Source organism: Haematobia irritans, chromosome 3 (assembly GCF_050003625.1).
Source record: "Haematobia irritans isolate KBUSLIRL chromosome 3, ASM5000362v1, whole genome shotgun sequence".
Classification (NCBI taxonomy): domain Eukaryota; kingdom Metazoa; phylum Arthropoda; class Insecta; order Diptera; family Muscidae; genus Haematobia; species Haematobia irritans.
In genome coordinates this window covers 104,544,529-104,567,109 of record NC_134399.1, presented here as the reverse complement: position 1 = coordinate 104,567,109, position 22,581 = coordinate 104,544,529, and the positions used below count along the sequence as shown (strand labels likewise).

The window sequence follows — 22,581 nt, the reverse complement described above, 5'->3', positions numbered from 1 at the left end:
AACTAGATGATAGATTGATAGATCAACTAGATGATAGATTGAATAAAAATAATGCACATCCTACGAATAGGCTCCACAGAAGCATAATTCGAACGTTGAAAATCAATGTAAAGAAACTGGTAATTCCTAGATGCCCTAAAAGGAACATGTATCCTAATCCTAGATATCAATTCCGAGCATGGAATATCCCCACTAACTAACCTATACATCATCATGGAGCTCAACATCGTCCGTCGGCTCCTAAGAGTAGGCAAATTAATTAGCCTCAATCTAGAAGTGTATGAAGGAAGAACAAAATCACTGTTCCAATGAAGATGTCTCAAAGCGAACAACAAGAACTGCTTCTGAACCGATTCTATCCTATCAATGTAAACTTCATATTGAGGATCCCACACGATAGAACCATACTCTAGAATGGGTATAACAAGGGCAGTAAAAAGCCTCTTTGTAACATAAGGGTCCGAAAACTCCTTCGCCCAACGCTTTATCAACAAAAAAATCAACCTCTTCCAATAGGTCTAGACCTAAAGAATCGCATATACTTGCATTTCTCAAGTTCAAATCCATCAGATTTACCCTATACCAATCATCAAAGCTATCCAAATCACCTTGTAATAAATGCACCTGACCAGAATTATCAAACGAGGAGAATAACTTAACGTCATCAACATACATCAAAATCCTAGAGTTAACAACAGCCTGAGGTAAATCGTTTATAAATAACAAAAATAAGACAGGCCCAAATGATTACCCTGAGGCACACATGACGGGACATCAAAGCACCTTGAATTGTAATCACCAAAAGACACAATCTGGGTACGACAATAAAGATACGGCGAAATCCAAGCCAAAAGTGTACTGGCCAATCCAATCCTATCCAGCTTATATAACAAGAGCACTCAATTTTGCTATCCCCCTATAATTACCCACATCAAAGGGGCTCCCCGACTTATGAAGTGGTACGACAAAAGAGCTCCTCCATCTTAGAGGGAAATAACCGAACCTCAATTAAATCAATATATTAAATAACATCGACAATGGAGCAGAGAGACATTCGGAGCAAAACCTCAGAATTATCCCAGGAATCCCATCTGGACCACCACTGGTGGACGCCTCAACCCCTCGCAAATACCCAGACACAGACAGACTATCAAATAATGGAATTGCCACCCTATCAAGCGACATCAGCATCATAAGCACACTTTCTATAGACAGATTCAAAATAGCCCGCTAAACAGTCCGCAATGGACTGGTCCCCATAAAAGTCAACACCATTCCTCCGGATCTTCGACGGCCTAGTCGAAGACTTACGTTTCATCCTAACAAAATCATAAAAAGACCTCGGGTTACAATGAATGTCACCTCTAACCTTATCAATGTAACGAACATAACACGCTCCTGACTCCATATTATAAATAGACCTAGCGACAGAGTACCGAGCATAATCAAAATCAGAAATTTTCAGAGGACGTGGGAGAGATTATGGGGATGGGGGAGGATACTTGGTTTTGTGATATTTGGACGGAAAGACAGGCCTCCTCTTGCCCTGCTTTTTGAAAATTTGGCTTATAATTTGCTTGACATTTTCTGGGACGTCTACACAACATACGCTTCACCATTACTGAAAAAAAATAAATTCTCAAGTTTACTTGAAATTTACTGAGAACTTGGGAGAAGGTGATTGAATTTATAAAGGGTGCATGATTTTTCGATATCTAGTTGGGGAAAAGGAATAGTGAAATAAACTTCGTCTATTTACTTGGAATTTATAGGGACTGTTGGTTTGTTTGGAAATGAATATAGGGTACGTGATTTCCCGATATCTGACCGGGGTAGAGTGAAGGGGTGGAGTGGTTTCCCTTTTGTCATACTTGATTATATCAGCACGCGTACTCCTTTTGCAAAATTTGAAGCAAATTAACGTGAAACACTGGCCTCTGGGCCATATAAGCGTATAACGAGCGAAAGATATATATTGAAACTTTGCAATCCGTGGCCATAAGAGTGTAAATTGGTCGAAAGATATACATATATGGGAGCTATATCTAACTTTGCCCTATGTGGTCATAAGGCCTCTGGGGAGGGGCTTGGACCCCCCAGAAAAATGTTTGCCCCTCATTTTAAAAGAGCTGCACAAAGGACGCCAGGTTATAGAATGGACTAGGGCACTGACAAGATCCTACGTTTATTGGGCATTTTTTTATGACGACATGAAACAAGTAGTTCGTGCTAATTGTTCATCGGTTGCAAAATCCTCAACAAAAACAACACTGGCCAATTTCTACAAAACCCATGGAAAGACCCTGGTGGTCCAATCGATGGATTTTATTATTTGGTAATTGTCGATTCATATTCTAAGTGGCCTCAAATCTACCAAACCAAGTCAATTTCGTCCAGCTAAATAATTTAATTTATGAGAGATTTTATATATACTTTCGAGAATCCTGAACGTCTCGGAAGACAATTTGTGAGTCATCAATTGGAAGATTTTAATAAAACGCACGGGAAAATTAGTTTGAATAAAACGTCTGAACGCCGGCAGCTTATCAAAGGAAAGGAAACCAACTGGGACGGTTTTAGAGAATACACCGATCGCCGTTTCAGTGAGCTACCCCCCACCTTCCAGGACAACATCAACGCAGCATCCGTTCGTTTTATATCCGCTAGTCGAATCGTCCAGGCCGAACTGCCCCACAGAAGCGGAAGGTCTCTCACACGAGCGTGATGAAAGCCATTGTGCTACCCTACGGATCTTAGAATAAGTGATGAGAGACTTTATATATACTTTCGAGAATCCTGAACGTCTCGTTAGTGACAACGGAAGACAATTTGTGAGTCATCAATTCGAAGAATTTAATAAAAAGCACGGGAAAATTTGTTTGAATAAAACGTCTGAACGCCGGAAGCTTATCAAAGGAAAGGAAACCAACTGGGACGGTTTCAGAGAATACACCGATCGCCGTTTCAGTGAGCTAAGCCCACATTCCAGGACAACATCAACGCAGCATCCGTTCGCTTTATATCCGCTAGTCGAATCGTCCAGTCCGAACTGTCCCACAGAAGCGAAGGTCTCCCTACGGATCTTAGAATCAGTGAATCTAGAAACTGAATCTAGAGATTAGTAAGATAGTTGAAGAGCACAAGCGGAACACGTGATTTGAGCACCTGAAGCAATGTAACTCAGGCACAGATAAGTTGCGGCCATCGTTAAGAGCCCTCTCGAACTGCGCTACAAGGAAAGATGGGACATCAGTAACTTAAGGCGACATGATGGTGACAGATCCGAAGAGATGCACGAGGTTTTTATCCAACTGTTTATTGAGCATCCCAGCCATACACAATAATTTACCTCAACTGAAGTTAACAATATTATCAACATCGCAAAACCATCCAAGGCGCTGGCATCTGATATTACTAGTAATTTCCCAGACTCAACAATTTGTCCTTGAAGTCACTCATTATTGTCGATGTCTGAAAAATTTTTGATTGGTGATTCCACTGCTAAAGACAGACATAGCCTTGAGCAAGGGCGAATCGTACAATCCGATCTCCCTTCTCTCGCCATTTATCCTACCCAGCATTGTGAAGAATTTTGCAGCTACCACCCTTCAACATGGTTTCGTTAAGTTCACAGCACAGGAACAGTTTTGCATACCATTACAGCATACATAAATAGAGGACTCAGTCAGCCCATGTCTCTTGCTCTATCGAGGGCATTCGATGCGGCTAGCCATGCCAGACTCTTCGAGGACGTCGAAAAAGTCGTCCCTACCGACAGAAACCAAATTTTGGGTTCATCATGGTATGTGCGGGCGCCAGTCGTACGTGAAATTAAAAGATAGAAACCAAGGCCTCGTAGGATGAATCTGGGAGTTCCCTAAACGCTGCCCTTAGAAATACGAAAACATAAATGACTCCGCAGTACACCCCTGGATCATTTATATCTTTTGACCAAGATCCTTCACATGTGTTCACACAAAAAAAATCTGATTCAATCATGAAATTAGTTGATCCAATTGTTTTTTCAATTCTATCATTTCTGTGATTGAAGACATAATCACAGATATGATAGAATCAATTAAAATTTAATTAAATTAATTGAGACTATTCAGTTTTGTGATTGATTTTTGTTTCAATTAAAAAATTTGTTGAATCAATTAAATTTTTAAATGAATTTTTTAAAAATTCAATTAAAACTTTAATTGGAAAAATTTTCGTGAACGACTATATGTTGTTAAAAAGGGGAGCCACCGTGATGCCCGCCTTGCATACACAAGGTCGTGGGTTCGATTCCTGCTTCGACCGAACACCAAAAAGTTTTTCAGCGGTGGATTATCCCACGTCAGTAATGCTGGTGACATTTCTGAGTGTTTCAAAGCTTCTCTAAGTGGTTTCACTGCAATGTGGAACGCCGTTCGGACTCGGCTATAAAAAGGAGGTCCCTTGTCATTGAGCTTAACATGGAATCGGGCAGTAGAAGTATCACAATGGACTGAATAGTCTAAGTGAGCCTGATATATCGGGCTACCACTTAACCTATCCTAACCCAACCATGTCAAAACAGTATCTATTGGGTTGTTATCGCAGTAACTAATGAAGTCATCATCTTGTGGATAGACAACCACCTAGGAATGTGAGGATTTATCTTCACCTTCTAGAGCGCTAGATCCAGCGTTGCAGAATAGCCTCTAGGTCCTTCAGCTCCGAGCAGGGGGTACTGAAGGGTTACTCCCGTTCTCAGAGTCCATAACACAACACTCTGTTACAATAACAACTCCACTTTTTTCTAGCCTAGAAGAATAATTTTAGCAGAACATCACTATGGCTTTCAAGAGTACCAACAAAACCAATAATTACAAACAATTTCCACATCACTGACTATAAACTACATTAGAACATACACATTTTTCTTATTAATATACAATAATACTACATTGACACAACGATCGAAATTGGTTTTATGACATTTGAAATCCCCCTTTGGAGATCCATCGTTGTGTGAACGTTGTATAAAAAAATTTTATTTTCAAAACATCAATTGTAAAATATAAAAACATACATTATATGTAGTTATGTTAATACATGTGACCGCAAAAATAGTTCTTAATAAAATCCATTGTTGATGAATTTCTAAAACTTTTATATTAACACTGGAAAAATGCACATCTGGCTCAAAACAACCAGTAAAAAAATATAGAACTCCCATCAATTACAGACTGTTATTTATTTCAAAGCTGATACAGCTTTTTGAGCAGCATCATCCAAATCTGAAGCAGTTTGTATGGCCAAGCCAGATTTCTTTAGAATTTCTCTAGCTTCATCAACATTGGTGCCCTCGAGACGGACAACTAAGGGCACATTCAAATTCAATTTCTTGGAAGCAGCGACAACGCCATTTGCTATTGTAGCGCAGTTAACAATACCGCCAAACACATTCACCAAAATACCTTTAACTTTTGGATCTGATGTTAAAATCTCAAAAGCTTTCAAAACTTGATTCTCTTTAACGCCACCACCAACATCTAGAAAATTGGCTGGTTCCCCACCATTCAATTTTATAATATCCATAGTTGCCATTGCTAAGCCAGCACCATTCACCAAACAACCGATATTGCCATCCATTGCTACATAATTCAAATTGTATTTGGAGGCTTCAACTTCTCGAGGATCAGCTTCCTCTTCACTTATATCCATAGCGAATATATCTTTTTGTCTATACTGGGCATTGTCGTCAAAGTTTAATTTGGCATCGACAGAGATAACTTCACCTTTATCCGTCTCAGCCAAAGGATTAATTTCAATTTGAACAGCGTCGACTGCCTTAAAAAGTTCATATAGTTTTTGTATTTCCTGAGCGCATGTCTCGACACATTTTCCTTTGAATTCCAAAAATTTCGCTACTTTCTCCAATGTGGCCTGAGGTATAGGTTTGTCTATGTCCAGTGGAATGGTAAGAATTTTTTCAGGAGTTTCTTCGGCCACCGCTTCGATATCGACACCACCGGCTGGCGAAGCAATTAAGACAGGTCCATTGTGTTCGCGATCCAATAAAATGCAGAGATATGTTTCACGAATAATATTCACACTACGAGCTACCATAACTTTTTTCACCTTTATACCAGACTTGGGAGTTTGTTTGGTAATCAAACGATTTCCAATCATTTTCTTCGTAAGGGCCATTACCTCATCTTTTCTAAAAATATAAACGGTGATTAGAGTTAATGGCAAGATATTTTATCAACTTATAACTTAGGTTACATTAGGGGAAAAGAGGAATCTAATTTCCCTATCTTTCTTGTCGGTACACATGCCTAACACAAGTCCACACTCTTAATTCATCGACCTCTATAAAAAATGGAAAAGATAGATGGACATGCAGAAACCGAGCTCTTGTACAATCTCCAAGCAAGCTAGTATCTTGGGTTTAAATATTCATCATCATACGATTTGCCGTTGGTATGCAATCTAAAAATCTTTTTAGGCCTACTATAAAATATAGATCTATGCTCTGATATAGCCTCCATCGTTCTCCAGAGCATCTAATATTTCATTAAATTTTCTCGAATCTGTAGAGCCAAAGTTTATAATGAACTCCAGGTTTAAAACGAAAAATTTGACGAACATTTCTGGTCTGGCCTTTATTGGTTAAATAAATATCTGGCCTTTATTGGTTAAATATGGGTATTACATTTAAGTTTAGCATCTAAAATCGAGAGTTAATTGGTAAAAGCAGAATAAAATTAAAAATTTTTTGAATACATTTATTATAACGATGGGGAATGTCCCTAAGCAACAATTGAAAATTTGTATTTCCACTAAAATTAATTATTAAAGAAAAGCAACACTGAAAAATGTCTACATTAGCGCGATAATGACCTTAAGGATATATAAGATTTAACGCGGTGAAAGCTCGATATACCTATATGTCTCCAAGGGTTGATGCTTTAGATCATTCTGCTTTTACAGATTTTCTATTTTAGCATCTAAACTTAAACTTAATACTCACCTACACAGAAAAAAAAATCATTTTTGTCTTCAATCACGAAAATAATTGATCCAATTAATTTGTACTTGAAATGTCTTCAATCACAGAAATGATAGTATCAATTACTAAAGTCAATAAATAAGTTGTTCCAATTTATTTGGTTAATTGATGCAATTCATTGTTGTGATGGATTTTTGTTTCAATCAAAAAATTTGTTGAACCAATTAAAATTTTAATTGGTAAATTTTTGATGATATTTTTTCTTGTGTACAAGCTTCAAAAGGACGAGAGAGAAAGTTTAATCCTGGGTAAACCCATTCTGTCACCAAATTATTTGATATCGAGTACAGTTTTTAATTTTATATAGAATATTTATATGGACTTCCGAACTATTCCTAGTGAATCCCATTCTATCACCAATTTACTTGATATTGACCAAATTGTTTGCATATTTTTATAGTATATGGACTCTCCGGCAGTTAATAGGTTTCTTCTACATGAAGACCTTAATATCTCTCCCTGCCACTTTTAAATTTCTCTATCAAAACGAACACATCCGTTGTGCTAAGACACTAAACATTATTGTCCATCCACAGACTTCCTACTGTTTATGTGCATGCCATTTGTACTCACTTTGTGGTTATGTGAACACCTCCCTTAAATCCGTTGTCGAATGTTCCTTTTCCACGTCCACCAGCTAATATCTGTGCTTTTACCACGTATTCAGGACATTCTGGAATAGTAACAAAATTATGGCTTGTTTTTCATACAAAAACCATAAAAGATTCCCCACCTACCAAATTTTTCTAAGGCAGCAACATCTTGGCTCGAGTTATCCAACACTTTGAATTGTTGTATTGCCACATTGTATTTTTGCAAAAGATCTTTGCTTTGGAATTCCAATAGATTTAAATTCCGAACTTGTTGCAATGCTGATATCTGTAAATGAGTTAATACGATTTTATCATAATATTGTGCGATGAAATTTGTATTTCGTTTGGATTTATTTAAAACTTTAAACTAACCTTGCGAAGGTTACGAAGAGTATTTGCAGTTATGTTCAACATTCCTATATATTTTTGCAATGTATATATCTCGATGTATTCAATAAGTAAACACGGTACAATAAACTGTTTATAAATATATTTGGAAAATTATCTCAAAAGAACTTTGAACCTTGCAACGAAAAATTGAAAATAATCAAACCTAACTTGCTATCAGCCGGTTCTTTAATAACATAAGAAAAATAATGTTGCCATATAATGAACATATTCTGCCGCATTGAAAAAATCGTATGAGGCATCCCTACGGCAATACCAGAGAGAATAAAAACACAAGAGAACAAAACTGTGAAGCGAAACTGCGTCAGTAGGTGGCAGTCATAAGGAAAATTTCTCTAATATCATGAAGTTTTTGTCGGCGCTTCTCTCAAATATCATACAGCTTGCGTCGGCGTCACCCAGTTCAGTTCTCTGCCGGCTTTACGAAACGTAAGGGAAATAGGATATAGAACCTACTTTGTAGTAACAAATGTTCTTTTGTTTATAAATGTTTTCATTCCATAAAATTTGTTGGCAGGCAATTTGAAATTATAATTGCCGATGCCTTTATCAATAATTTATCAAAACAGCGCTTCGACCGCAACGTCGGTAATACCCAAGCTGCATGCATTGTGAGACATCTATACGGTTGACATTTGTTGTTTTTGTAGAAGAGAAATGTTCGTCCTATTGTATTTTTATTCTCATGGCAATACAACTCATCGGCGATGTAAGATGGAGCGATGGAGCTTTGCTCTCTTCTCTTTCTTTGTCTATTACGGCGTTCTCTTCAAGCATGTTTTGGGGTTTGAAATGTTTTCCCTTTAAGGTGAGTATTAAGTTCGAGTTTAGCCGCTAAAATCGCCATCTTTCACGATTATTTTTCTTTAATCCATTTTAAAGAATATGAAAAGTTGCTTTAGGCTATTCCCTTTACCATCATTTTTTGAATTTGACGACGTTTCTGAGAATCCCCACCACGTCGCAAACAATCGTATACGACATCCACAACTCGTCGGAAAAGCGCCGTCACTATTGAGAAGTTGTACCACGCCAAGTTACTACAAAAAAGTATCGCATGAGTGCAATTATTAGGTGTCTTTTTTAATAAATTTAGAACGACACCTATAAGAGCCCCTTCAAAAATCAGAAAAAGGGAATTTTAAATTGTTGTAAAAGAATCATTGTATTCAAATAAAACACGATTATTGAGATGTTTATTAATTTGATTAAAAATTTATAAATTCTTATAAATATAACATTTATACCACCATCACAAAACATTTAACATAATTTTGTTACAAATAATGGAATGATGTTGATTTACAAGTGGCAAGTTACATGTTGCAGTGTCTATTGCGCTTTACTGACTATCAGTTATTCCGGACGACAGTGCTCGTGTCGAACATATCCCATATATTGTGCACATATAAGTTAAGTCCGAAGGCATAATCTATACTGCTGCATGTTTATGGGACACATTTACCGATTATTTAGTCATCGCCGACAAGTCGTATCGATCCGACAGACTGTAAGATTCTTTACAAACACCGACATTCCGTCCGGAATAACTGATAGTCGCCGTGGTGCAATGGTTAGCATGCCCGCCTTGCACACACAAGGTCGTGGGTTCGATTCCTCCTTCGACCGAACACCAAAAAGTTTTTCAGCGGTGTATTATCCCACCTCAGTAATGCTGATGACATTTCTGAGGGTTTCAAAGCTTCTCTAAGTGGTTTCAATGCAATGTGGAACGCCGTTCGGACTCGGCTATAAAAAGGAGGTCACTTGTCATTGCTTAACATGGAATCGGGAGAATGATAACAGAGAAGTTCTCCAATGTGGTATCACAATGGATTGAATAGTCTAAGTGAGCCTGATACATCGGGCTGCCACCTAACCTAACCTAACCTAAAGTTTTTGCGAAAATTTTGAACTTCCCACCTTCAATCAATTAGTTTCAAGTTGCTATAATAGTTTTACAAAAATTTAGCTCAAAAAATTTGAATGAAATGTAAATTTGATTGTAAGATTGGTTGTACAACTAATCTCATTACAATTCGGAGAACTTCAAATTGATTTTATAATAGATAATTTTGCGCCGCCGCCGGAGTCAAAAATTTAGTGTCAGCCACCGACGACAAAAATGGGTCGGCTTCATTCTCTGGTGGGTACGTAGCATATATCACTTCATTATTGATTCGTACGTGTAAAGGAGCTACTAAATAATTCAGTTCGTTTAGAGTGGCAACTCAGGCGTTTGTAAAGCATATGAAACACACAGCTGTTCTTTAGTTGATTATGATTTTTATCGCACTCGAGATGAAATGCAATAACTTTTTAGTAAAATAACAAAAAAAAAAAATAAAGTAATAGTTTTTAAATCACACGCACACGATGAATGAAACCAACGAAACTACAATGGAACCAAACTACATATTTGATGATGTGCCTCGAGTCTCACCATTGATTACGGTTAGTTGCTGTTTGGCCATGTCCATTCTTTATGTAGCCAGCTTATATATTTGGAATAATAAACACAACCGAGATCATCCAGCAACGGTAAAACGCAGATTTCTCAGTGTTACAATTGTCATGTTGATAACACCATTATTTGTGTATAAATTTTCATCCCAAGAGCTTTTGGAAAGAATACCATTTTATAATCTCATAGGTCTTCGGTGGCAAGGCCTTTTGACGGCCATTGTAATTCCATATCTTCTGACAATGTTGTTGTTTCTCGGTTCACTATGTTTAGAACTTCAGAATGAGACCATGAAAGTATTCCTGGGTAATACATATATTATAAACAATGATAGCTGGTTATTAAAAAGCATATTTTCTCCAAATAGATCTTGACTTTTGGAAAAGTTCTTTCAGAAATATATTATGGATACGAAATCATATAATGGCTCCACTAAGTGAAGAGTTTGTATTTCGAGCTTGTATGATGCCTTTGATACTACAAAGTTTTACACCAGTAACCGCTGTGTTCATCAATCCACTGTTTTTTGGTGTTGCTCATATTCATCACATTGTGGAGCGACTGAGTATGGGAATGGAGTTTACAACGGCCCTACTAATATCAGGTAAACTTAAAACTTTCTCCTAAAAAAACTTTCTCATAGTCTTTGTTTTATTGCAGTATACCAACTTATATATACAACCATATTTGGTTTCTATTCGGCCTACCTTTTCGCACGCACAGGCCACTTTGTGGCTCCGTTTTTAGTACATGCTTTCTGTAACCATATGGGTCTACCGGATGTCCAAGAACTATGGCAACAACAATTATGGAAACGCATACTGCTTATTGTATCTTATGTAGTTGGTTTTGTTGCGTGGATATTTGTTCTGCCATTGGCAACACATCCAGCATTATATGACAATTTTATATTTTGGCCCTATTAAAATATATCTCGTAAAGTGTTTAGACTAACAACTACATGTAATGAAGAAAGACTAATTTTCTATGATTCATTTATTTATAAAAATAATAGTCTCAAAAATTTTGTATGAAAATTTCATACTGCGTGTGTGTGTTTTTGATTATTCACCTTTTAATGTTTGCTCCAGTTCATTGTTAGCTTTCAATTCTTTAATGATATCTAAACCACCAATTAGTTCTCCTTTGACATAAACTTGGGGATACGTGGGCCAATCGGAATAGGTTTTAAGACCTTGACGAACTTCTTCATCAGAAAGTATATCGAATGTTTCGTATGGAATCCTGTAAAATATGGAAAATAAATACAATAAAATCTAAATTACATCAAACACGTGTAAAACTAGGAATCTAAAACTGCCGTAGGAAACAGCAAAGGAAGCGCATTCGAATTAGTTCAGCATCAAAGAAGAAACAGAAGTACAATATTGAAATTCTTTTTTCACTTTTTCGATCCACTGGAATTGCAGCCACTCTAACCAACGTTCGACTCAAAAAATTATAGGTTCCTCTGTACAAATCTAGATTCTATTAGTACGATTTAGTCTTGCTGGCAATGTGCAAGCGCAGTCTTCGGCTGTGGTTCTACCATAGACCAAGAAAGATATAGACGTCTCAAGTCCATCCTTATCCCACTTATTCGTCTTAAAATGATTGATTTGATTTTGATTAAATTTTTCTTTCCTTTGTTCTTTTGATAAAACCTTAAATTTCGTAAAAGAATACAAAATGATGCACATCTACACCTCGTTTTTAATAAAAATTGTCTGATTTGGTGGGTAATTCTCGTTCTACAAAAATAAATTAGGTTAGGTTAGGTTGCAGCCCGATATTTCAGGCTCACTTAGACTATTCAGTCCATTGTGATACCACATTGGTGAACTTCTCTCTTATCACTGAGTGCTGCCCGATTCCATGTTAAGCTCAATGACAAGGGACCTCCTTTTTATAGCCGAGTCCGAACGGCGATCCACATTGCAGTGAAACCACTTAGAGAAGCTTTGAAACCCTCAGAAATGTCACCAGCATTACTGAGGTGGGATAATCCACCGCTGAAAAACTTTTTGGTGTTCGGTCGATGCAGGAATCGAACCCACGACCCTGTGTATGCAAGGCGAGCATGCTAACCATTGCACCACGGTTGCTCCCAAAACATAAATTGTCACTAGCCTGGGCAAAATAACTGTGAATGGACTTGAAACGTCCATCCCCCATGCTCCGAAATACGGAATCGCAAAAGTTTTTTATAGCAAAAAAAATAGAGACGCTCCCGGTCAAATTAATATGTTTTGGGATTAACAAAATATAACCTGACGAAAATTTTACGATTTGCAATTCCGAATATCGGTAATAGGGGTATATCTTTCTGGTCTATCGTTCTATATAAAACAAATGGTCGTTGTTGCCTGTCCATTTGTAGATGAGAATCACAGGTTAGATACCCTTGCCAAACCTATTCGAGCCATCAACAGATAGCTATGACATAATCGATCCAACGTGTAAAGCTTTTCGATCTGGATATTGTAATCTAACCCCAACAATAGTATTTTTTAATAATATTCGTCAAGCTTCAAATTTTTAGTTATTTCTTTTGTAAGTGGATGGTATTTAGAGCATTTGCCTGTCGCCTACAAGATATAACGTTTGGTTCTTACCCAATTTCGTTCACAATAGCTATCATTTGCTTCGAAAATCCACAACGGGGAGCATTTCTATCTCCTTTCATGAATATCATCAATGGTGCCTTATTGATTAGAGCTTTTAAACGTTCTTCCAAAGGCTGGTCACTTGTAGCATTAGCTCCCAACTTTTTACACTTAGAGGTCAATGAGGCAATGTCAACACCATCTACACGATCTATAGCTGTGCCTTTTGTGAAAAATAACACCGTTGGTACTGCTTCGATCTAAAATTTAATTTATGAGGTATATATATATAAAATGTTTAATTTATAGGGTCTATTATTTATTTGCTTACCTGGTGTTTCATTGCTATATCAGGATAATCTTCTGCTGTAACTACAATAAATTCTAACTTATCGGCTAATAATTTACTCAAGTCCTCCAGCACATCTAACACCTGCTTGCATTGTTCCGCCCATTCTGCGGAAAATAAAACCACGGACGTTTTGTCAGCGCTGGAAAGAAAAATATTAATGAAAACAAATTTCTAATGCAGTCGCCCACTGTAAAATCTAAATAAAAAGCCACAAAAAGTATGTCTGATATAGTGGAAAGAGGTGAATTTAAAAATTTGCTGAAATATGTTTAATGCCAAACACGACCATTGTACCCAACATGAGCAGTCATATACCCACATATAAGTAGCTCCGATTTAGTATATAATGTATATCCAAACCTTCGCAATAATGCAAATACGTATCCATAGAAATGAATTATATATCGTTTTCTTAAATTTATGTTACCTTATAAACTTTTTGTACTCATCTTCAGATTTTATCAATGTTACCGGCATTTTTAAAGTAAATTTTGCAGTATTTTCGTATTTTCTGGTACTAGATTTTGAGAGATTTGTTTCGTATAGAAATGTCAAAAGTTTTAGGTTATGAGGTGTTGTTGCCAGATTAGATAAATATGTTCGATAGCTAGACGGTAACTCGAAACATAGATAATAAAATAAATAGATGGTCCATTTCTCTACGCCAAAAACAAAATTGTCAATTCCAAAGATATATAAATTTATTGACATATCCCAATAAACACAGGATGAGCGTTTTTCAAATGCAACACCTCTTCAGTTTGAGGGTAAATATCATTTTCAACATAAATTCAACTTGACTTGAAAAAGCTCATCTTCAATTCATCTTCGCATTGTTTGCGAATTACAACCAATTTGGCAAAATGTTGACGAAAACTTTGAAAATGTGTTGAAGATAATTGGAGAAAACTTTGACAAAACACTACCCTGAAATGCAACGAAAAAACCACATGGTTTTCAATACTACTTTGGACAACAAAGTTCGTGGAAGAAATACAAAAATGTGGAAATTTTTTAATAATCAATTGAAATTGCTTATAATAATTGGTAAGTAAAACTAAAACACGAAATGAAAACTTTAAGGAAGTCACTAAACTCAAATCTCTTTGCAGACAACTAAAATATTTGGATGCTGATTCTTGGACACATTAAGAGGCTGGCCGATGAAAAATGGTAGTGGCTTATCGAGAAGAGAAAGTTTCCATAAATCAAAGTGCAACCAAAAAAAACTTGGTATTTATGCTTTTCCATATCAACAACTACTGGATGATAATTCGCAATTCACAAAATAAATTAAACCGATGATGCGATATAAATTAAACTATCGATGTGATATAGTTTAATTTATATCGCATCATCGGTTTAATTTGTTATTTTGTGAATTGAAATTGCTGGAAATTTATTCCAATTATCTGGACATCAAGTTCCTGAAAATTGCCAGTATTTTAATAACAACAATTTTGTAACACCAACGTTCTTGAGGAAATCACGAAGTACGTGGTCAGTTGGAAGAAATACAAATTGGTAAGTCAAAATAAAAAGTGAAATGAAAACATAATGGAAATCACAAAACTCGATTGTTTTGCAGAAAACTAAAATCATTGAATGGTATATTCTTGGAAGATGTTGGCCGATGAAGGAAACAACAAAGAAAAGTTTTCAGAAAACTACAAAGTGCAACCAATTAAAACAAAGTGCAACAATTCCTATATCAAGAACTTCTGGATGAAAATGTGCATCATCGGTTTAATTTGTTATTTTGTGAATTGAAATTGCTGGAAATTTATTCAAATTATCTGGTCATCAAGTTCCTGAAAATTGCCAGTATTTTAATAACAATTTTGTAACACCAACGTTCTTGAGGAAATCACGAAGTACGTGGTCAGTTGGAAGAAATAAAAATTGGTAAGTCAAAATAAAAAGTGAAATGAAAACATAATGGAAATAACAAAACTCGATTGTTTTGCAGAAAACTAAAATCATTGGATGGTATATTCTTGGAAGATGTTGGCCGATGAAAAACCGATGAAGGGAACAACAAAGAAAAGTTTTCAGAAAACTTACAAAGTGCAATCAATTAAACCAAAGTGCAACAATTCCTATATCAAGAACTTCTGGATGAAAATGTGCATTACATCAATTTACATCCCGTCATCAGTTTGATATTTTGTGATTTCCTCTTGCTGGAATCTATTCTAACACACAAGCCAGCAAGTTCCTCGATAGTAATTATTTCAAATTGCCAGCATATTAATGACACCAACATTATGGAGGAAATGGAATTATACATGTAAAAATGTTTAAGATATTTAAAGTTGTATTCATAGTTTTATTTATTAATACTTTTAATAAGATAATTACATTTTGATTGGTATTATATTATTATTTTTATATATTATTAATGTTATTTTTAAGATTATTATATTTGTTAACGAAAAAAATAATAAAATTTACAAAATCCCTAGAAATTTAGTATTGACTTTCAGTTAGAACTAGGATTGACTTTCATACAAATTGTGGTTTGAAAGTATTCGCAACAATGGTAATTTTTTATTTTTCTCACATTGAAAACTGTTTGAGAAATTATTGAGTAGCGATGCATTTCAATTTGAGGATTACAATTGAGAAATTATTGCTATTGTGTTGAATTTTACTGTTGAGGGTAATGTCTGTTTTTTGTTGAGAACGCGATTTTCTCAACAATTTCTCAACTTGAATATTACCCTAATCCTTTGAAAAAATGTTTGAAAAATTATTGAATTTTAGTATTTTTCAAACGTTTGTGTTTATTGGGATCCTTTTGATTTTTTTTGTGAGCAAAGCCGTATATGTACGAATTTCGAATTTAGCAAAATTTTTTACTTCATTTGAATAAAAGTTTTTCCTCGTTTGCTAACATAGCATTCATAACATTAAAATTTATGAACTAAAAATATCATTAAAGTAAACAAATCTGCTTAAAAGTGAGTTTCGTGGCGCAAAACAACAACGGAAGTGATCGCAATCTGTTATTCATTTATTTATTTGAACTGTCAAACAGCATTTGACACCTACGAATCATCTATGTAGTATTTGAAGTCTTTGCTCTACACCCCGACATTTGTTCACTCATTTTCAGAGCACACGGCTGCCTATTATTACTGAATACTCTTTGGAGATATGGACTTTTAATGTTTATATTTACAATTTCACTATTTTTTTAATTTTTGTAAAATTATGTCGGCAAAACCTGCGATATTGATAATAGAACCTTTCTATGGAGGAAGCCATAAGCAATTGATTGACACCTTAATAGAATGTGAGTTTAATGTGTAATGGAATGTGGAAAAAAATATTTCTATATGTACTTACTAAGTTCCATGGTTTTACAGGTTTAAACGTGACTGACTACGAAATTTTCAGTCTTCCAGCAAAAAAATGGCACTGGCGAGCAAGAACTGGAGCTTTGTATTTTTCACAAGTAATTCCTCAAAATCACGAATACAAGGTGTTATTTTCTTCTTCTGTGCTGAATTTAGCCGAGTTGGTGGGATGTCGTCCAGACCTTAATGTTTGTAGGAAAATCATATACTTCCATGAAAATCAATTGGTTTATCCTGTGAGAGAGGTGAAGGAAAGAGACTGCCAATATGGTTTAAATCAGATTATGACATGGTAATTTTCAAGTAATTGACATTAAAACAACCTTAGCTTAACAGGTAGTCGAATTTGTGAAAGCTATCAGTGGTATTCACACGAAAGAGAAGACTAAATTTTACTTGAGAGTTGATTACTGTGTATATGTGCCACAAAAATATTCACTATTATCACAAAATTTTACTGCAATTTTTTATTTATATTACTACTGCACAATATGATGGCATATGTGACGTTTATTAAATGTACCCCAATTTTCAGTCTTTCAGCTGACTATGTGATCTTCAATTCGAATTTTAATCGCACATCGTTTTTGGACAACATTACTCCGTTCCTTAATATTCAGCCAGATTTGAAATTAAAACATTTGCGAGAAAAAATTGAGAAGAAATGCGAAGTTTTATATTTCCCCATTAAATTCCATACCTTTCCAAATAAGCGCCTTATTGTAGGTGGTGATGTACAGATGAATGCACTTACAACTGAAAATGCCAATGACTGCCTCCATTTGATATGGCCTCATCGTTGGGAGCACGATAAAAATCCCAAACTATTAGTGGAAGTACTGTTGGAATTGAATAAAAGACAGGTGGATTTTAGAGTTACTATTTGTGGTGAAACGTACAATACATCACCGGAAGCCTTCGAAGGTTTGCAGGATAAACTGGGCCCCAAATTAATCAATTTTGGTTTTCTATCACGAGAGAAATATGTGAAAACACTTTTGGATGGTGATGTCGTTATTTCAACAGCTGGTCATGAATTTTATGGGGTAGCCATGTAAGTATGAAACAAAAGCACAATGTTATATGTGGGACAATGCTATTGGTATTTTATGTTTAGTGTTTACGTTTTTGGGAAATACTTTGATTTTTTTTAATGTGAAACGTCGAAATTTCCGGAGTTATAGTTTTGAACTTATCAAAATCTATTTAATGGGGGTTAGAAGTCATGAAAATTTATTTGCTTAACTATATACGCCCTCATCCCTGAAAGAAATTGACATACCTTTAAGCTAACAAATGCTTAGTCCAAGCTGAGCCACAGCTAACTCAAAATCTAACTCATTTCCCATGTAAAATCCTATTCAGCTAAAAGTTAGTTCAAAATGAGTTAGCTTTTGGCTGATAAGTATGAGCACACTATGAGTTATTATACAATAGATTAGTTAATAGTGATCTCTCTGGTTAATAAAATTACTTTTTTCATTCATTTTATTTTGATGTAATTAAAAAATAATTCACTCATTTAATTATATTACAAATATAATATCTGATAAAATTAGCTTAGATTGTATTGTAGCTCACAGATTGGAAGTGGCCTTCATCATCAATGTCCAAAAGGCTTTTCCAATGTCTTCCCCGGACCTCTTTCTCCATTACAACTAAAAAACGCAATGATTTATATAAGAAAAAAAAAATAAATAAAAAATTTGTAATAAATTGATTTGTTGATTTTTATAGGGAGTTTCCAATTATTCCGTCAATGTACTACTGAAAGTTCAAACATTAAATTGTATTTTAGTAATGTATTTGAATTTTACTTATCGCGTTCCATATGGAAAATGACAAAAGTCGTCCGAAATCACAAACTAAAGTGAAACATTTAAAAAAACTAAAATCCAAATTGACGGTTATAGCGGTGCATATACACTTTTTTTAATTGTTTCTATGCCATTTTTCTACTTACATATGCATCAGCTTTGGATGAGCAAACAGGCAACTCATTACTTATAAAGAAACAGTGGGTTTTGGTAATATTCAACTGACTCTCTGCATAAGTATTGGGCTAGCTAGAAATCAACTCAAATTAGTTATAGCCCATACATATTATGCTCAAAATCTATTAAAAGTAGATTTGAAATTCTTTTTTATAAGGTAAATGACATTTGGAATCTGGGTAAAATGGATTTTGGAGGTATAATGTGATTGAGGTATTAGTAAAAAGTTATTTTCATTTTGAATGAGTTCAAGGAATTTAGATTAGATTGCTCTTTAATTTCCAATTTGACAGTATCATGAAATGTTGTGTTTTATTATTGAAAATCTTGAATTACTAATAATTGTCTATTCCTTTTCTAGGTTAGAAGCAACTTATTGTGGTTGTATGCCCATAGCGCCAAACAAATTAGTCTACCCCGAACTATACCCTAAAGATAATTTGTACAATACTTCCAATCAACTCATTAAAATGCTATACAATTGGTGTCGTAATCCTTCAATTTTCCGCAAGCAACGTGAGAAATTCTTTGAGTATTTCACTTTTGATCGTTACTCAGCACAACATTTAGTTCCAAAATATCTGGAAAAACTAAGAGTTTAATTAAGCAAGAGATTTTACTGCACACAATGCCATAGTGCAATAATGTTATATAATAATGTAAGTCTGATGCGCAATTACTTTACAAATGCATGCGTAGACTCAACCAACCAAAGGACAAAGGTTGCATACATATATTTTTTGGTAATACATATATTATAGAATAGGAACTAAACACCAAACCGTAAGAAGCATCATCATCAAGAATAAGAAATCTATTGACCAATTTTAAACAGAACTAAAAATACATTGAATTCATGAAAAAAATTTTGTTAGAGCAATAGAGAATTAGCAAATTTTACAACTGCTATTAAATAATTAAATGAATTAGTAACCATATTTGTTATAACCTCAACTAACCCAATAAGTAAAATTTGTAATAGAGTAAACAGTGTTTAGTTTTCATAAGCAGTGGTAGTTTAGCTTGTAGTTTATTTGGTATTTTTAATATTTTTTTGATATCGTGTTGTTTTATTATAAACCTCTTTCTAATAATATTGTTTGGAATTTCTCTAAATGTAATTGTTAAGTTGTTCTTTTTTACAAAATTAATCAATAAATTAATTGATTATAAAATAATATCAAAATAAATCTATATAATATACAAACAGTATATAGGAGATTAGAAGTGATTTTCCTTGAATTTAGGTGGTGCACTGTAGGGTTCTTTGACATGATTCCGATATTCTTCATCATCGTCATGACATTCTTTATAACAGGGAGCGCAAAATAGTTCACCCTCACAGCCTATGCAGCGAAAAACAGCATCCTCGTTGCATATATTACACCACGGTAATTCTTCTGTTTCAACTCCTGCAGGTGGAGGTGGTACTCCGCTGGCCAACTCGGCTTCTAAAGGATTAGCTGCCTCCGGTAAACGAGCTTCGGCCAAATACTGAAAAATATTAATGAAATACATAAGTAACCCTTTAATAATGTAGATATATTTAGATCACTATTTTGGTTCAATAAATCTGGGGCTTTATTCATACTTCCTTCCTCCAGTACACTTCTGAATTGACAATGAACTTCCTTGATCTCTAATTGAAATGCAACAAATATGCAACATATTTAGTGTCGTTTTCTCAATGTCTTGTTATTATTTATCGTATCGATAAAACAGCTGGTCCCATACAAAATTTTACTAACCGGTGGTCTATCCTCCGGTTACCTGTTAATCGGAGGATGAGAAACTGGCCATTCGATTACAGGAAATTAGCCGGATGAATTCCACTATAAAAATTCCAAAGTTAGGCGTCAAATTAGGAAAATCGAACTTTTTTGGGAAAGTTGGCTTTGCTTTTATTGAAAAATTGTCTTTTGACGTCGTAACTTGTTGATGGATTGAATTCCACTATAAAAATTCCAAAGTTAGGCGCCAAATTAGGAAAATCGAACTTTTTTGGGAAAGTTGGCTTTGCTTTTATTGAAAAATTGTCTTTTGACGTCGTAACTGCATAAAAGGACAGTAAGAAAATCCGTATTCGTACACATTTAATATTAAAGTATTTTTTGTTCTTACTTATTCTGATTACAATCCTTAACTATTTAACAATGCGACGAACCGCCGTAGTACAATGGTTAGCATGTACGCATTGCATGCAAAGGATCCTGGGTTCAATCCTATTTTCAATGGAACATCCAAACAATGTTCACCTTTGAATGTATCAAAGCTACTCAAGATGGTTTCACAATATTGTGAAACGCCGATCGGACTCAGCTAAAAGGAGGTCCCTTGCCATTGAGAAACGGTTTGCACTAATCGATATTTTCATGATTGCTTTGGTTTAAAAATGCATTTTAAAGAAGTAAAACTTATTGAATGATCTTTCTCCAGTTATAGTGAGATATGGCCAAGAGATTTTGAATTTTCTTCACTAATACACATATCATCACGTATTTTGGCAATTTGTTTTCCTAGCAGTAAATCTAAATTGATATTTTCCAAATATTTGCCATTACATGTCAAGAAATCACCCACTTCCCAAACCGTCCACAAAAAAATGCCCACAAAATTGAGCAAATCGGATACCCAAATGCAGGAATTTATTGAAATACGTACTTTTTGCATAATATCTTTTAGAACAGCTTCATCATCCATCTCATTATCACTGGGAGTATTTGTATCCGGCGACATGTAGCCGACAGTTCTGGCTTCACCACCTGCTGCTGTGCCTGCATCTAGGGGAACATCTCTTAAAGCTCTTAGTCTTTTCTCTATTTCTGATACAGCATCGTTGCGTTCCGTTTCTATACGACGATCCAAATTTGCTTCCCCCATAAATTGTTCCAATAGGTCCTTCATTTTTTCTTGATCTGTACGTTGGTCCACGTTCAACAATAGATCTTTTTTGGAATAATCTTTATATGGCATTCCATTTAAATTGGCCAATCTAGAACGCATTTCTTCATCTGTTGGCAATTGACCACTAGTACCATCGGTTTTTAAATTCTTTAAACGTTTCAATATTGCTGAGTCAAGGTTTTCAGTTATATCGGAATTTTCTCCACTGGAATGTGTAGAAGTTGTCATTTGCGATGGAGAAATTGGAGCCAGTACATCACCTGTTAATGCGGCAGCCTCAGGTTCTATTTCGAGAAGTGTATTGATATCGGTATTTATAATATTATCATTGCCTTTTCCCTTGGTAGCCTTTGTAACGATGGTTCCCGGTAAGGCTTCCACATCGATTACCTTTTCTGCTGCCTGTAGCTTCGACAATTTATCGAAACATATTAGACATACATTCAAGACTTTGTTGTTGTGTTTAGGTACAGCTACCGGGCGTTTAAGGCACTTAGCACAGTATGAGTAACCGCAGTTGGGACATCCATACTATTGGAAAACAAATTATTTTAATACTTTGTTTATATTAAATTTTCTGTAAAGAGGAAGCCAAGTTTTCTTTGTTTTTTTTTTTAATCAAACTAATAAGACAACTAAGACAAAAACAAGTGTTCCCAGATAAAATTAGAGACGTGGGGAATTCATATGTTTACCTCTTTGGTGAACAGGCCATATTTTTTGGTGCATCCATAGCAGGACATGATTAATTAGTGTATAATCATGTATTTTACTTTTTGATTAATTTACTGGTGGAACTTTTTCGTTGTTTTTCTCTGCGAATAAAGAATCAGCTGATTACAACCAATGTTGC

General features: G+C 35.1%; 5 protein-coding genes and 1 long non-coding RNA gene across 6 annotated transcripts; 3 read left to right on the top strand and 3 right to left on the bottom strand.

Moving 5' to 3' along the window:
- Nucleotides 1-4,904: 4,904 nt before the first annotated feature.
- Nucleotides 4,905-8,222, bottom strand: ScsbetaG (Succinyl-coenzyme A synthetase beta subunit, GDP-forming). Its single transcript, XM_075302863.1, has 4 exons — nt 8,011-8,222; nt 7,783-7,924; nt 7,619-7,718; nt 4,905-6,193 (listed from the first exon to the last, which is right to left on the bottom strand). Exons 1-4 carry the CDS (start codon nt 8,050-8,052, stop codon nt 5,224-5,226), a joined length of 1,254 nt encoding a protein of 417 aa, XP_075158978.1. The 5' UTR covers nt 8,053-8,222; the 3' UTR covers nt 4,905-5,223.
- Nucleotides 8,223-10,275: 2,053 nt separating this feature from the next.
- Sras (Ras converting CAAX endopeptidase Sras) lies at nt 10,276-11,547 on the top strand. Its single transcript, XM_075299758.1, has 3 exons — nt 10,276-10,816; nt 10,878-11,114; nt 11,171-11,547. Exons 1-3 carry the CDS (start codon nt 10,423-10,425, stop codon nt 11,434-11,436), a joined length of 897 nt encoding a protein of 298 aa, XP_075155873.1. The 5' UTR covers nt 10,276-10,422; the 3' UTR covers nt 11,437-11,547.
- On the bottom strand, nt 11,489-14,057 carry Grx3 (Glutaredoxin 3). The gene is made up of 4 exons (XM_075299759.1): nt 13,896-14,057; nt 13,448-13,607; nt 13,126-13,376; nt 11,489-11,755 (listed from the first exon to the last, which is right to left on the bottom strand). The coding sequence occupies exons 1-4, from the start codon at nt 13,943-13,945 to the stop codon at nt 11,575-11,577; spliced, it is 642 nt and encodes a 213-aa protein (XP_075155874.1). The 5' UTR covers nt 13,946-14,057; the 3' UTR covers nt 11,489-11,574.
- Nucleotides 14,058-14,193: 136 nt separating this feature from the next.
- On the top strand, nt 14,194-15,936 carry LOC142231412 (uncharacterized). Its single transcript, XR_012720807.1, has 5 exons — nt 14,194-14,515; nt 14,581-14,701; nt 14,807-14,992; nt 15,057-15,373; nt 15,438-15,936. It is a non-coding gene; the product is annotated as an uncharacterized LOC142231412 (long non-coding RNA).
- A 619-nt stretch (nt 15,937-16,555) lies between these two features.
- Nucleotides 16,556-20,036, top strand: LOC142228558 (tRNA-queuosine alpha-mannosyltransferase). The gene is made up of 4 exons (XM_075299015.1): nt 16,556-16,766; nt 16,840-17,122; nt 17,366-17,884; nt 19,186-20,036. The coding sequence occupies exons 1-4, from the start codon at nt 16,685-16,687 to the stop codon at nt 19,424-19,426; spliced, it is 1,125 nt and encodes a 374-aa protein (XP_075155130.1). The 5' UTR covers nt 16,556-16,684; the 3' UTR covers nt 19,427-20,036.
- Nucleotides 19,818-22,581, bottom strand: LOC142228559 (abscission/NoCut checkpoint regulator). The gene is made up of 3 exons (XM_075299016.1): nt 22,424-22,581; nt 21,486-22,259; nt 19,818-20,318 (listed from the first exon to the last, which is right to left on the bottom strand). Exons 1-3 carry the CDS (start codon nt 22,469-22,471, stop codon nt 20,046-20,048), a joined length of 1,095 nt encoding a protein of 364 aa, XP_075155131.1. The 5' UTR covers nt 22,472-22,581; the 3' UTR covers nt 19,818-20,045.

Coding starts and splice junctions, on each gene's coding strand:
- ScsbetaG (XM_075302863.1), bottom strand. CDS start 8,052: ATGTTGAACATAACTGCAAATACTCTTCGTAACCTTCGCAAG. Junction 7,925..8,010: donor CTCTTCGTAACCTTCGCAAG/GTTAGTTTAAAG, acceptor ACTCATTTACAG/ATATCAGCATTGCAACAAGT. Junction 6,194..7,618: donor GGTGTTCACATAACCACAAA/GTGAGTACAAAT, acceptor TTATATTTTTAG/AAAAGATGAGGTAATGGCCC.
- Sras (XM_075299758.1), top strand. CDS start 10,423: ATGAATGAAACCAACGAAACTACAATGGAACCAAACTACATATTTGAT. Junction 10,817..10,877: donor GACCATGAAAGTATTCCTGG/GTAATACATATA, acceptor TTCTCCAAATAG/ATCTTGACTTTTGGAAAAGT. Junction 11,115..11,170: donor AACGGCCCTACTAATATCAG/GTAAACTTAAAA, acceptor GTTTTATTGCAG/TATACCAACTTATATATACA.
- Grx3 (XM_075299759.1), bottom strand. CDS start 13,945: ATGCCGGTAACATTGATAAAATCTGAAGATGAGTACAAAAAGTTTATA. Junction 13,608..13,895: donor GAGTACAAAAAGTTTATAAG/GTAACATAAATT, acceptor TTTTCTTTCCAG/CGCTGACAAAACGTCCGTGG. Junction 11,756..13,125: donor GCTATTGTGAACGAAATTGG/GTAAGAACCAAA, acceptor CATATTTTACAG/GATTCCATACGAAACATTCG.
- LOC142228558 (XM_075299015.1), top strand. CDS start 16,685: ATGTCGGCAAAACCTGCGATATTGATAATAGAACCTTTCTATGGAGGA. Junction 17,123..17,365: donor TTAAATCAGATTATGACATG/GTAATTTTCAAG, acceptor CCCAATTTTCAG/TCTTTCAGCTGACTATGTGA. Junction 17,885..19,185: donor GAATTTTATGGGGTAGCCAT/GTAAGTATGAAA, acceptor TTCCTTTTCTAG/GTTAGAAGCAACTTATTGTG.
- LOC142228559 (XM_075299016.1), bottom strand. CDS start 22,471: ATGTCCTGCTATGGATGCACCAAAAAATATGGCCTGTTCACCAAAGAG. Junction 22,260..22,423: donor ATGGCCTGTTCACCAAAGAG/GTAAACATATGA, acceptor GTTTTCCAATAG/TATGGATGTCCCAACTGCGG. Junction 20,319..21,485: donor TAAAAGATATTATGCAAAAA/GTACGTATTTCA, acceptor AATATTTTTCAG/TATTTGGCCGAAGCTCGTTT.